This window comes from Bacillus rossius, chromosome 5 (assembly GCF_032445375.1).
Source record: "Bacillus rossius redtenbacheri isolate Brsri chromosome 5, Brsri_v3, whole genome shotgun sequence".
Lineage (NCBI taxonomy): Eukaryota > Metazoa > Arthropoda > Insecta > Phasmatodea > Bacillidae > Bacillus > Bacillus rossius.
The window spans coordinates 59,115,365-59,130,712 of NC_086333.1; the positions used below are offsets into that span (position 1 = coordinate 59,115,365).

The window sequence follows — 15,348 nt, forward strand, 5'->3', positions numbered from 1 at the left end:
TGGGTTAAGCTTGGCGAGATTATCAGCTCTCTCTGGTTATGTCCCATCATTTGTAGGATGATGTATATTTTCTAATAAAACAGTACATATAGTTCATATTCCAGGAAACATCACTATCTATCTTTCAGTACTCATTAACTGAAACAGTCTTGAATTAATTATGATTTAAGGTCTCATTGACATTGAGGCCAATGAACACCAAGACTATGAGTGATCAGAATGTTATCATTGATATGAATGAGTGGGGGGAAAACTGGAGTACACAAAGAAAACTGACCCATCTTACAGCATCAGGCTAATTTCGCCCTTATTAAAAATCCGGGTTCGACCTCACCCAGGAGTCAAACCATCATCATCTTGGTGGGTGATGAGTGCCACTGTAGCCCCAAAAAACAATCTCACCTGCTGGGTTGGTGGATTCCTAACACACCGGCAACCACGCTCATTCTTACTCTTCAGATCTCGCATCATTCGCAAATATACACTAATCCCAAAAGCCCTAATTCAAACTTAGTACCTACTCCATAAAAAGGTCAAACCTGAAGGGATCATAATTTTGTCACTTAGCAATAATGAGGGTTGTATTAATTAAACCATTACAAAATTTAATCACAAATTTTTATTTAATTTCTAAATCAAATTCGAATTAAGCTAAAAAAAAAAATTTCGTCTAGTAAATGGTTAACTCACTAAAAAATCAAAAGGAATTTTGTCCAAGGAAACTTATACATAGCATCAAATGTACTTTTTTTTTAAGGATTGTAAAATACAATTTTAGTATGGCTACACCTGAGACTAAAAAAAATTATATATGTGTGTGTACACACACACACACACAATACTTCTTTTTAAATTATTTAAGACAGAAGAATAAAGCTAAGTTTAAAAACTCCCTAAAAAAAGATACACCATCATTTTGGAAGAATATGTTATTTCTACCTTTTCCGCCCACCCTGCACTAAACCATAGCAAAGGCATCCATATTATTTCAGTTGAAACTTCACATGTTTCTTTACATTATTGTAGGGTATTTATATAACCATTCTTTACTTCATGCAATTGTTTATTTTTTTTAACAAAAACAAATATGTATTACATAACCATACTTTTGTAAAATTAATTACTTAGCACCATACTCCTACGTAATTTCTAGAGACTGTTTCACTGTATACAAGTGTTTAAAAAAAAAGTGTGTGCGTGAAGTCCACGTGTAACATTAGTGAAACTTCTTTCTTATTAATTAGGTATAGAGATAAATGATTTACAAATAAATGATACTTATAAAGTTTTTTGCACAAATCAATAACTCTTTTACATACAAATAAAAATTGTAGATAAATTAAATAAAACATATATGGTAGCAACAATTGTCAGCCGTTACAAAAACTGAGTAAACAAACACAAAAACAGCGTTTTGAGAATTCTGTACGATCAATTCTGGGTTTTTTCTACCTCTCCCCTGTCATCTCCCTGTTACTTTATGTACCCAGCCCCCACCCCCCATTTCCATCTTTCCCCTTCGACCTGCATGCATTGGAGTGGTGTCGCCGCTGATGCACTCTCCTCCTCTACCGGTTCCCACCACGTACCTCACTATGCAATTGTAATTTTCCTAACACTTGAAAATTGTAGCCCCCTCAGCAAAGAATTTTCACATAAAAAATATGTTTGAGTGGAAGACTAGTATTCACTTTGAAAGATACTTACATTTTATCACATGAGAAACAGCGATTAAATATTTTTATTAATTAAAAAAAACACTTAAACGAGAAAAAAATGCAAACTTGAGCCAAGACACTGTATTTTATTAACTTGAAACTTGATACATGTTCAACACACAACCACGCGGACAGAAACGCAACATCGCCGGGCGCCTCAGCCCTCGTAGAAGCGCGGCAGCTTCTCGCCCGAGACCACTCGCCGCTCGACCCCCTCCTTGGTGATGCAGCCGAGCCGCACCACGCCCCCACTCGAGCCGTCTCGGGACATGGCCAGGGCCAGCGCTGCAACATCCGAGCCACGACACTCACACGCAATCCACACCACGCGAGGGCAGACCCCAGCGGCCTGACGGGTTAAGGGGGGAAGAGATTGGAACCAGAGTACACCATCTAGATTCCAACAGTTTTAAAGGCAGTAAGTACGGTATTTTCTATTGTTTTATTTTCAAAATTTGGCTTTGCTAAAGCTTGGCATGTACAGTAGACTCCCGAATATCTGGGGTAATGACTGGCAAAGGGTTCACAGATAACTTAAAAACACGGTTAAGGTAAAAAAAATTGATTAGAATTTTTTTTATCCTATCTAGACCAACACTAACACCCGTCCCTCAAATAAACACCCTAATTTGTTCCAGTAAAATAGAGCATTAATCAAAACAGCGCTAGTCACATGCGTCATTTCCATAAAAGAGTATTTTAATCAAATTAATTTGTTTTCCAATCAGGTATGTGTGAGATTGCTGACTACCATTTTAATAAAGACACCACCCGTTAAAATTAATTTAGAGTACTAATATGCATTTGTCTAAAAACAATTGAAGTACATTGAATGTTGAATAACATTTTGAAATTAAATTTTTAAATTCATGTACCACATTGCTTTTTTTTAACAGGGCTTGGGCATTACATTCCATTGCATGCACTACCAACCATAGAAAGTATACGATAAACACGGACAATCGATACATGCGAGTTCGATAGATAGAGGTTTGACTGTATATATTATAATAAAAATAGCCATTAAAACAAAATAGACACTAGACAAAATGTTCTGGGGCTGCATAAAATGAGAAAAAATATAACTATGAATTACCACCATATATATGCTTATATCTAACAAAGAAAAAAATTGCAAATAAAGGTTGCTGTGCCAATTGTAATAAATTGTAATACAAATTTTAAGTTTTAAGGCTTAGTGATATATTTTTAAACTTTGTATGTTTATGGGAAACAGTGCTAACTCATCGAAAAGTCATCACTTATAATCATAAAATATAATAATAAAAGATGATAAAAGACTAAAAATGTAAATTAGTGTTCCATGGAAAAAAAAAAAAATCACATGAAAGGTAGTCATTTACCAATTTTTTATTGTTTTTATTTTTAACTATAATTTTATGTATGTTACGAATTGTTTCACAATCAATTTGAAAGGATAGTGCCCCAACGACATTCATAACATTGGCAAGATGGCAAATGCATTGCAGAAGAACACGATACTCACTATTGGTGACAAAGGACAAGCATTCTTCTTTTTCCATGCACTCCTTGAAGTTGGCATCCACATACCCGTACACGTATGTGCTGCCAGAGCCACCAATGGAGATGGGCTGCCTCACACACATTCCTCCAATTGGTACAGTGTACACCTGCAACAGACACAGTCCTCAAACTACGAGACACTGCAATGGTTGTGTGATCAAAATATTGCATACAGAATGTACAAAAAGTTGTCATATTTAGTTTTGAGTTAATGTCTGTTCAAGATAAGGTACTATTGTTTTCGACAGTTACTTCAGAGTTTAACAGTTGAAAATTATGACATTATCACTAAAACAAACACAGTTTCATGTAGTACCAGACTAGCTAATCATCATCATCGACTGCTTCCAGCCTGCGGCCGGGTCAGCAAAGTAAAATGCCTCCATCTTCCTCTGTCATTCCTCCATCATTCCTCCTCCTGCACTCTGTTCCATTCTTCTCGTCTCTCCTGCACTCCTTTATCTTCTCTTGCCACCTCCTCCCTGGTCTTCCTTGGTGCCGTCTTCCTGTGTACTTCAACTGCATTATTTTCCTACGCAGCCTCTCTTTTCCCATTCTCTAGCCATGGCCATACTACCTCTTTCTAGCTTTTTCCAGCTAATTCCAGATAATTATGTATCAATAGTTGTTTTGTTAATTCACTGAGAGTATTCAGTTATCACAACTGACATCCAAGAAGTATGGAAACAGTTCTAAATATGCTGGAAAAAAACTCTGAAACAGTTTCATACTGTAATAACTTTTTTATGACATTTACTTAGTCATCTTAATATTCCTCTTCCAATCCTTCAACAAGAGTGTCTCTCGAATCCTTTGAATCATGCAACATTGTTCAATGAAAAAAGAATTGGAAAAGGAAACTATAAATGGCTGACTTGGCTAAACTTCAAATAGTTGAAACTGTACAATTTGTAAAATTTTACCATAAGCACAATACATTTAAGACTGAGCATGTAGTTAGTTCTGTATATTAGTTTATAGATATATTCATAATATACTGCTACATTGGCATGCTGTTAGTAAAATAAAAGTGGGGTATACAAGATGTAATTTCTAAACACTGTACGTAATTTGCCAAACTTTTAAAAATATTATTATCTGTGTAGGAAGCATAATATAAACTTATATCTACACTATTATAAAATTGTAACAGAAGTGTCTCCATCTGTTTGATTGTTTGTTCGAGCATCACACAATAACTACAAGACCAATTTAAATGAAATCTTTTTTAGTAGAAAGGTCTTCGGCAAGTTAAAAACTAGCCTACATGTAATTACAGAATTCCACCCCTGAGAGGTTGAAAAAGGGGTGAATAATGATTTCAGAAAATTAATTATATTTCCAAAACTAATCAACCATAATAAAAGATATTGGGCACCAATAAAAAGCATACATAACCACAATTTTATCAATTTGTGAAATCCTACCTCTAAGGAGGCAGAAAAGGAGTCAATAATATTTTAAGATTATTAAATATATCTCCTCCGAAACTAATCAAGCATAAGAAAATATACTGAGTACTAATAATAAACACACTAAATTTACCAACCAAAATTGTACCAGTTTTATAATTATGTATACGAATCAAATCAAGAATAATAAGATATATTGGGTAGCAATAATAAACATAAGAAAACTACTAACCACAATTTTACCATTTTACAAAAATCAAACCCTAAGTGTAAGAGGGGCGGGCAAGTTTTTAAAACAAAAAACTAACATTTCTGATTCAATTACATATTATTAGAAGTTAAGAAACTAAGAAAAATTAACTTGCATTAGAGTTACACATTACTTATTTTTTTTCAATTATTGAAATTTGTTTTTTCAGTTGGTGAAAAGGAAGTAAGTTTTAATTTATTTTAAAAAAAATTGTCTCTCCAAAACTAATCAAGTAATTTTACCAGTTTGCAATATTCCGCCCGTAAGGGGTGTAAAAAGTTCAGTTCAGTTTTAAAAAAAAAAAGTGCATATTTTCAGATCTACTACACCTAGGGGTAAGAAATGAATAATGAACAAGCATATATAGTTATTAATTTTTTATTTTTTTCTTAATATTTTGTATGTGAAAAGGCAATAAGTTTTGATTTATCATAAAAAAAACTCATATCTCCATGACAATTAAAGCTGAATATGAATAACTTAAAATATTAATAATGAAGGATGCTTTCACAATTTCTCTGTATTCATCCCAAAAGCAGTGAAAGAGGGTACATTAGCTTTTATTGCAATAATCATACATCCAAGAAAATTATGATGGAAGTGAGAAACTGTTATTTCCTGCAGGCAGTCGCTCACCTGGCCACCCTTCCTCCTGTCCCAGCCGGCCACGATGATGCCGGCCGTCAGGGAGTCCCTGTAGTTGTAGCACAGCTCGCGGAACACATTGGCCGCCATCTCTACCAGCGGCGGCTCACCCGTCTCGTTCCTGGGCCAGTCCGATCATGTGTTACACTCGAGAGCTTGTGGCAGTCTGGCGAGGAAGATCACTAGTTCTTTGAATGTTTCTTGCAATGAGGAAGATTGATTAGATTTTTTTTTGGACATACACCATTGATGGTTACACTTTATATCATAAAAACATTGTATATACAAACATAAAAAAACAAGCCAAAATCAGCCAATATAAAAAAAGTTAAAAAACATAATCAGCACAGATAATTCCAAGGAAGGAATTAGTCAAAAAATATTACAGCACAGAAGGACACAGTGGGTTAACAACGATGATACATTTATAACCAGAAAAGTAAATTAACACAAAGATACCTTGGACAGGACAGCAAAAAAACAAACCCAATGATAATGTGGACAACACGACAACACAGAGATGCACAGGCAAAGCAAGCAATGTGACAAAACAGATGATATGGACACCACAATGATGACAGCAGAAGCAAATCCAGTAGGCTTCTTAAGACAACAGTTTCAAATATTTCGGGAACTCAGATCTGTTCCTCTCCTCACGCAAAAACACAACAATCCCACTTTGTCCCTCTGTGCTGTAATATGTTCTGACTAATTCCTTCCACTGCATTTTCTATACTGTCATCTTTTTTTATCCATTATTGAGGTTTCTTATGATGTACAGTATAACCAGCAATGGCACATCTAAAAAAAATGTATAAAACAGTGATTAAAAGGTTAAACCATGCACCTTCACGAACACACTTTTCTCCATCAATATTTTCTTAATTGGTTCGTTCAGAAAAAATAAAATAAAAATTGTGTGGCCGTATCATGCTTTAGAAGTGAACTTCATACTTATTTTATACACTTGAACATTTAAGCAAAATGCAGTAGAACCTCTGTAAGTCAAACTCGAAGGGAGACGCCAAAAAATTAAGTTACAGTGTTTTCGACTTATGGAGGATTTCAACTTAAGCAGATTTTGATTCGACATAAAGAGGTTGAGATTCATTCTTATACATTTTGAGTTAGAGAGGTAAAATAAATAAAAATTCAAGTTGCAGAGGTGACAAACATATATTTATTTATTATAAATTTTTCAGCGAGACTCAAAGTTTTCAGTTTACGTTTCACAGCATTCATGTTTTAATGATTTTATTTGTAAACTGTAGTACAAATTGATGTGTAGCAGACGTAACAGTCGACAACAAATGACTTGCTTCGCTAAAGTTCAAATGAAATCAAAAATAATAAAATTAAACACCTGACACCAAGCAAGCAAACACGTGAGTTATAAATTTGTGGTAATCATGTTTATTGTATACTCTTAAATTGATTTCTAAGAAACAATGGTGTACTTACATTGTCAACAAATTCTTAAAGTCAGTAACTTATTTTTCTTCAAACTATAGAGGTAATAAGTTTCAAATAATTGAGTTGTAAAGGTTGTAAAATACGTAAAACATTGCAATGTTCGAGATACAGAGGTCCAATTTAATTTTTCGAGTTATGGAGGGAAAATCTGTCCTGCCAAAATGGCTTGGAGGGACTCACTGATTATTTTGACTAATAGAGGGTTGAGATTTCGAGCAACGGATGATTTGGAGCTTGAATGGAAGGGAACACAACATTTTTTCGAGTTTGGGAGGTTTTCGACTTATCAAGGTTCGATAAAGAGGTTCTACTGTATTCAATAGCTCACTTAAACGATAAAGCTAACATTAAAGTACTCAATGGAAGTTCAAAACTGTAACACACATGGCTACGAAAAATCTGCAAAGAATCTCACAATTTTCTAACATTCTGTTCCATTCATTACTCCTACTTACTCTCCAGATAACGTCCAAATCTTAAACATATCACTTTTTGTTATGCTCGAATGAGTCATCACCAAGAATTACTGTACAGGTTAAGGCAACTACAGAAACTGGGTATTAAAGGCAGCCATCTTTTGTCTCACACGAGGGGGGGCTGCAGACTCCGAGCCAGTACTTACCTTTATCCACCAATTCTAAGAAACCAAATAGTTAGTGAACAAGTCTATGAAGACCTACGAAATTATGGGTGAAAAATCATCAAAAAATTAGAAAAAACAAAAGGAAAACTTCTCAAAATTAGTATAATTAAAACCCTTCACACATTGAAAGAAAAGAAACTATGTAAAAAACAAGACATTATAATAGCAAGACGTTGGACTCTTAAGTCCAGTGACATTCGATTTATAATTATTTATAGTCTTCAGAGGTGTGGCAAAAATCAGACTAAAATTTATACCATCCAAATTTAAATAAAAATTAACATATCTGAATGGTTTTAGTTTTACAAAGTATGTACTTTTAAAATTAAACCATGTGTAAAGTAAAATAATTTATAATCTAAAGGAGCTAAACAAACATTATATAAAAATTGCTGAACCTGGTTACATTTTGCAATGCATGTAGGCCTGGATATTATTTTTTCAGTATGGAATTTGTAAATTAGTCAATGTAAAACACTAATTAGTTCCATAGTCTTATGGTTTTTACCATAATTAAACGCTCTGGGAATGTATTGAATAAATAATATATAACTATAGTAGGTATCAAATTGCATAATTTATCAATTGCAGTGGTAACAAGAGAGGTAAATAACATCAGCAGTTTAATACAGTTTCCTTTATAATAGCACCCTTATAATATTTTAATATGTTCCTATCGAAGGTACATGATGTACACAGTTACATGTGTGTTGGCACCCTTGTCTTAAAAAAAAATATTCCATTCCTGGCAATTCTAGTGTGTTTTCAGATGTAGGTTTGTAGTTCTGCAATATTTTAGTTTGTAACATATTCCTAGATGGCAAAAAAAAAAGAGTTAAAAAGCAATTTGAGCACTGAGTGTACCCATTAGTAGTTTTAACAATATATTTGTTTACATAGCTTGATGAGTACATTAGTAAAAAATTCAAACACTGACTAGTGCTAAATTGATATTTCCTACTTATAACATTTTTCTGATTATAAAGTTTTCCTGCTTATAATGTTTATTGCCCCCTTGAAAAACATTTAAACAGGGTTCTACTGTATGCTATTAGAGTTGTCCTTGTTTCGGAGTGCTCTGTTGCCAGATAAACCTAAACAGTACAAAAGGTTTATTAGACACAGCTTTACAATGTAACGAATAACTGTTTAAAATGTACGTAAAATTTTATTCAGAATTAAAATGTTTTAATTTAATAGGTATTCTTCTTGCATTTCATAAAGAGCATCATATGATAATAATCTATCCTTAGGCTTACTTCTAATGAAAAACTGAAAAAATTCATAATGGTTTTTTTGATTATTTAAAACTAAGTAAATTTTTTGGCTCTGTGTAACCATAATGCATCATTAAGTGAACACCTTGTTATTAATAGTGATCGACTGCTACAAATAGTTTCTTCGGTGAAATAATATTGGGTGTTTAGAACTAACATTTTCTCTTTGAGAATGTTTACAGCTGTTATTCTGTCAAAAGACACTATTTTTGTTGTGATAAAAATAGACAATAGTAAATTTGAAAATTTAATAAAACTTATTTTAATTAGTACACAATATAATTTTAATGCTTCAAGCCAGGTAGTAACAATCTGGCAACAGTAGGTGCCATTTACTCTGTACTGCAATCCAAGCTTGAGACAGACTACAGAGAGGATCAAGTTGAACTGCAACTCACTTATGGAAGTCCAGGTGGTAGCTGACGATGTCAGCTATGGCCTGGGTGTCGGCCGCCGAACCGGAACGGCAGCAGTAGATGTTGTCCGTGACTTTGGTCAGTTTGTCCGTGACCCGGTTGGCAATGTACGCCCCTGTCGTGGTGCGGGAGTCCGCCCCAATCACCACCCCGTCATCAAACTCCACCGCCATGATGGATGTCTGCGCGACAGCCATCATACAAGCTTTCATCAAGGATGAACGTACACATAATGTTTTTCACTTGCATCAGAGTCAAATTAGACAGCCAGCTGAATTTTATTTCACCAATTAATAAAATTTTTAAAAAAAACCTAAAATTACACTTATAATCAGTAATACCAATGCATGCCACATACAGAATATTTTATAAACAATCATACTCCCCACATTTGTGAAATCTTTGGAAAATGTTCACCATTCACATAAAACCCATTATTTTCAAGGACAAAAAAAATATTTATTAATTTAACACAACACAAACATTAACAGCTGTCATAATATGGCACGTGTTGAAAAAGCTGTCTTAATGATCTACATAAACAGTAAATGGTAAATGTAACAATACACACTGGCATGGTTACAACATACAACTGTGTGTAAAATATAGCCAATCAGTAAATAAAAAAAAATTAAAAACAATTTTATTCATTTAGAAAATTTTGCAAAAATAAATTGGTCAGAAGTTTCAACTTATTTTTTTTTAAACTCTAAGCTGGAGATCTTGTACAAAAAAAACTATTTTATATTCACACAACAGTTTCATAAAAACAACATACCTGAAAAGAGGAAGGAAGGGAATTATTATATGTAATACTAGCGACCCACCCCGGATTTGCAGAGATGCAATCTACTAATGTGGCATCATCTTAGAGTTAAGGGGGATTGAAAGAGGGACCATGGGTAATAACTAGGGACCGGAAAAATTCGCGGATTAAATGACCTCTAGGATAGCCTCCATTATCCTCTGCATTTCTCAAGTAAACACGCGTGTTCATTGGGTACTAAATTGTGAGGCGTCTCCACTGGGTAGCTTGTGATTCGACGCTTCTTTGGTCGATAGTCTCTCATTGGCCCAGAGAGCTCCAGTTAAACTGCGAGCCAATAGCAGAACCAGCAGAATTGTACACATGTTTGAATTTCAGCCTATCACGAAATGAATCCGCGAATTTTTCCGGTCTCTAGTAATAACTATGGGAACTATGGGTATTAGGTAACTATGCTTTATGTGTATCCATTAGGTCGGGGCATGCTGAGGTCAACTGTGCCCCTAGGAGGAGTTACAGTTCCAAAATTTTGAAAATTTTAAAAATCAATGCTTTTTTGATTTGGAGTGTTTCCAATCCAAAAGGTCGGGTTATGGTGGAAAATGTTACAGAGGAGGGGTTAAAGCCCCAAAATATTTAATGCTCCAGTAACCCACCTTGTAGCCTGATTTTAGGAAAATCTAGAGCTCAGTTAATGTGTATGTAATATAAAGAACATCCCTGCAGAGTTCCAAGTTTGTAGACATCTACTTGAAAGACAGTCAAGAAGAGCTTTCATTTCAACCTAGAACTCAAAAAATTTTGCAATTTACAAGTTTCGTGAAAACTTAACGAAATCATTCGTAAGATAACTGACAATATTGTAAATGAAGCACACGAGGTAAAATCAGAAGAATTTGCTTGGTATTTTTTGTTTCCATATGGTAATTTAAGATCCGTGTAATGTTGAAGCATCAGTTGAAATGACTATATTACCTGAACATTAATCATTAATTTTAAAATTATTGTAACAAATAAAGACTTTAATTAATCATATTAAATATTTTAATTTGTTTAAATTACTCATATTCAAAATTTTAATTTTATTTTGACACTAAAAAGAATTAAAAAAACTTCATAGTTATAAACTAAAAAAACAACAAAAAATGCTTTTATTTCTGAATGAACTAAAAATTTAAATTTAATTTTTTTGTCCAACAGTCAAATAATGCTACATAACTCTGTATAATAGCGCGAGTGCTTGAAATCATTTGTCTTAAAATTTACATTAGTAAAAACAGTACATATGATTTATAATAGATTTTCTATCCTTAATTTTAGGATATATAGTAATTTCAAAAATTTTAGGATATAATTTTTTTGAAAATTTTAGGATATAGAAATTATGAAAATGACTATGTGAACTTAATAACAATAAGAACTTAAAGTAGTAGTAATAGGGTGCTGGATATAATTTGTCTTAAATTTTCTATCACAAATTTTAGGATATAGTCATTACGAAAATTAAAGCAAGCACCCCATACTTTTTGTTACATAGATTTGTGGAGCATAATTTGGCTGTTGGACAAAAAACTTAAATTAAAATTTTATTTTAATTTACAGTTAATTCAACGATAGAAGCAGATTTTTTTAAAAAATTTTAAATTATAAATTTATTTCTTGGTAGGTTAATCTTTAAATTTATTAGGTTATGTAAAGTTAATTTTCCTAGGGTATGTAAGTGCTACACTCAAAGTAATAACAAAAAAGCCAACAGTTTCATGAGGGTAGTTTACATTGTAACATTTACATTACAATATGGTAGGAATATTGATGAAGTCACCAACAAAGCGGTCCTGAAGTTATTACAACTTGTTAGTAGTCACATATCGCGTCAGTTTATAGGTTAACAATTGATCGTAGTATTTTTTCTCTTACTGTTCTCATGTTCCGCCTGCAAATCATTATGGCAGATTTAAAATAACAAAGAGTGTGTTTGAAATTTTGTTTCCTGCTTGAAAAATCGGCAACAGACAGTTACCAAATGCTTCAACAGGCTTTTAAGGAGGATGCATGAGCCCCACACAAGTTTTCGAGTGGTTTGGGTACTTTAAACGTGGTGATATAAGTGTTGCAGACCATGTTCGTTCTGGGCACCCTTCTCAATCTCGAAATGATGAAAACGTTAAAAAAATCAATGAGGATTGTCGTTTCACAATCAACAAAATTTCAGAAGAGACCGGAATGAGTTGGAGCTCATGCCAATGGATTTTGACTGAGGATTTGTAAATGAAACAAACTGCTAAATTTGTTCCTCGCCTTCTCAAAAAGGATCAAAAAACATTTGATTGAATTTGACCCAGGACTTGAAAAAATAGAATGAAAGTGATCCAAAATTTTTGACCAAAGTCATTACAGGTGATGAGAATTGGTGTTACGGGCATGACCCAGAAACCAAGCAAGCGTCAAGCCAATGGAAGATTCCCAATTACCCCAGACAAAAAAAAAAAAGAATTTTTTGTTCCCCCTGGCCGGACTGTTAACCAGCACTTTTAGTTGAAAGTTATAAGAAGTTTGTGAAAGGTTGCACGGAGGAAACGGCCGGAACTTTGGCGATCAGGTGACTGGTTCCTTCATCACAACTCCCCCGCACACATGACCTCTCAGGGGTGGTCTGTCATTCCCCACCCTCCATATTCGCCAGACCTAGCCCCGTGCGACTTTTTCCTGTTCCCGAGAAAGAAGAAAAATTTAAAAGTGAAGCGTTTTGATGATGTGGAGTTGGTAAAAACAGCTTCGCAAAGGGCACTGAAGAATATCAAAGTTTAAGAGTTCCAGAAGTGCTTTAAACAGTGGGAAAAAAGACTTGACAATTGCACCGCATCTAATTGAGACTACTTTGAAGGTGATGAAGGAATTTAATTTAAAGAGTACGCCTAATGAATAAATTTTTTAAGACAAAAGTCTGGTTTGTTTTAGGTCTCCCCTCAGATATTGTATGGTACATGATGCTTGTTGTAAAATATTTTTAATGGTTGCTTAGGAAATACCAATTTTATATGTAGCTATCCTGACCTAACCTACCGTTCACATGATTTCACAGTATTTCTTATGTCGCTATACTAACTCAACCAACCATCTGCATTGATTTTAAGAATTTTAAATGTAGCCAACCAAACTTAATTGACCATTTTCAAAATTTAACTAAAGTTCTCTAAATCATATACACACCAAGAACCACACAGGAAAGGAACAAAAAAAATGGCAGTGCCACGTCAAAACACAGGTAATGTAATATAATCTATTAAATGTGATTTCTCAGAACCCGGTAGGAATACAGAAACTCTGTTTTCAGGGAAAATAAAGGAACGTTTCTAATGTCAGAAAAAAGTATTTTTGGATTTTTATTATTAGTTCACGGAATAGCTGCGCTGTAAGAATATTACAAATTGTTTGTTGCATTGTCATAATTACAATTCAGAATTCACAATATCACACAATTTACAACTCAAACTGAAAGCTGGGTAATTATCGGACATATCAGCTTTTTAGAATAAAAAGAAAAAATCAGAAAAAATTATTTTCACACACTACACGTACACACATCCCTACAAACTTACTCCGAATGGATGGTTATGTAATTCCTATTAGATTGTGAAAAAAAATTAAACTTTTATATCTTATATTACAATACCTGTGCTTTAACACTGCCAACCCGATATTTATTGTTTATCAGCGATACATAGGAATATATTTTTTTCCATATACTCAACATTACTGAGTTAACTTTGAAAGGAAGGTTTCTCAATTCCTACTGGTTTGTGAAAAAATAACAGTTTACAGCTTACATTATATTACAATACCTATGTATTCAAGCAACTGCCGACATTCATTGTTTAACCATGCTTATATTTCATGTTTGTTGTCTTATTATAATAAGTAATTGTATTACAGAATGTTTGTTTTGTTACATCTTTTGACGTACTGCACAAAAGCATAAAAACGCAAGCATTATGTACCACAGGATCAAGCCAAAAGGATCATGCCGTTAGGATCTTTTGATGTACTGAATTAAAACAGCAAGCATCATGTACCACAGGATCAAGCCTTCAGGATCCAACGATAAAATTCAATATATGAAACAGGAGAATAAGAGTATTTTTAATTCTCCGTAGTCGGCTACAGTTGTGCTAAACAAGAGATACACGATCGCGAGTAAACAATGACTGGTGGCGGCAGTGTGAACAACACAGGTATTGTAATGAAAGCTTTAAGCTGTTATTTTTCATGAGCCAGTACCAAATAAGAAACGAAGTTTTCAGGGTAAATTTAGAAACGTGTGTCGTGTGTGAACCCGTTTTTTCCTTTTTTTTCTTTCCGTCTCAAAAAGCCGCGACGTCCGATAATTACCGTTCATTTCATTAACACTTACAATATTACACCACACGCTTCGCCAGATTTCGTTTAAACAACCTACCGTCACGAGTCGTGTAACACCTTCCGTCTTTAAACCATAGGTTAGCTTCTAAAAGTTGGCTCTCTTAGAAATTTCACAAGAGATCGTAAAACCGGCCCTAACACACCCATATGAAACTTAATTTAAAGGAAACAATTTCATTATCAATAAGGTATCAATAAATTAATCACATTTCCAATCGGCAATGATTCAGCATTTGTATACATGGAAGTTTGTTAGGATAATGCCTGGAATTAAGTAACTTTCCACAAATAAAAAAATAAAAATATAAGGTTTAACTTACCCCGGTTGTGTGTTCAGCATGTAACCAGTCTGGAGACATTTCTGAACTTATAGAATCTACACCAAAATTAAAATTATTATCCATCTTCCCAACACACGCCATTGTTAAACAATGATACCAACAGTACTTTATTTACTCTATGATACCAACAACAAGATACTTTTATTCTTCTTTTTTCCCCACAAATATCTGGCGTATACAAATAGTTTGAGAAGCCATGAATATTATAAAAACTTTTTCGCCTAAATACCTTCTAAAATGTTTAATAATAGTAAGAAACTATTTTGGCCGCTAAAACCAATTGAAATATTAAACTGTTTGATTACTTTGTCGACGTTAGGGCCGTTCACGTGGTTCGGAGTCGCTGCCCAGCTGCTCCGGTAGAGAGGGTACGTGCCACGTGGCAAGGGAACTACCCTAACTTGGGTGAAATAAAAGAGTTTATGACGTTAAGCTGGGTTTAA

General features: G+C 33.9%; 1 protein-coding gene across 1 annotated transcript; it reads right to left on the bottom strand.

Annotated features, from left to right (window-relative positions):
- Positions 1 to 1,784: 1,784 nt before the first annotated feature.
- LOC134531842 (proteasome subunit beta type-6) lies at positions 1,785 to 15,028 on the bottom strand. The gene is made up of 5 exons (XM_063367823.1): positions 14,885 to 15,028; positions 9,362 to 9,561; positions 5,562 to 5,691; positions 3,226 to 3,370; positions 1,785 to 2,003 (listed from the first exon to the last, which is right to left on the bottom strand). Exons 1-5 carry the CDS (start codon positions 14,984 to 14,986, stop codon positions 1,876 to 1,878), a joined length of 705 nt encoding a protein of 234 aa, XP_063223893.1. The 5' UTR covers positions 14,987 to 15,028; the 3' UTR covers positions 1,785 to 1,875.
- Positions 15,029 to 15,348: the final 320 nt, after the last annotated feature.

Bases quoted from the DNA above. Each gene is read 5' to 3' on its own strand.
- LOC134531842 (XM_063367823.1), bottom strand. From the start codon at position 14,986: ATGGCGTGTGTTGGGAAGATGGATAATAATTTTAATTTTGGTGTAGAT. The intron at 3,371-5,561 runs GTGAGCGACTGC...TGTCTGTTGCAG, and splicing joins ACAGGAGGAAGGGTGGCCAG to GTGTACACTGTACCAATTGG. The intron at 2,004-3,225 runs GTGAGTATCGTG...CGGATGTTGCAG, and splicing joins CTTGTCCTTTGTCACCAATA to CGCTGGCCCTGGCCATGTCC.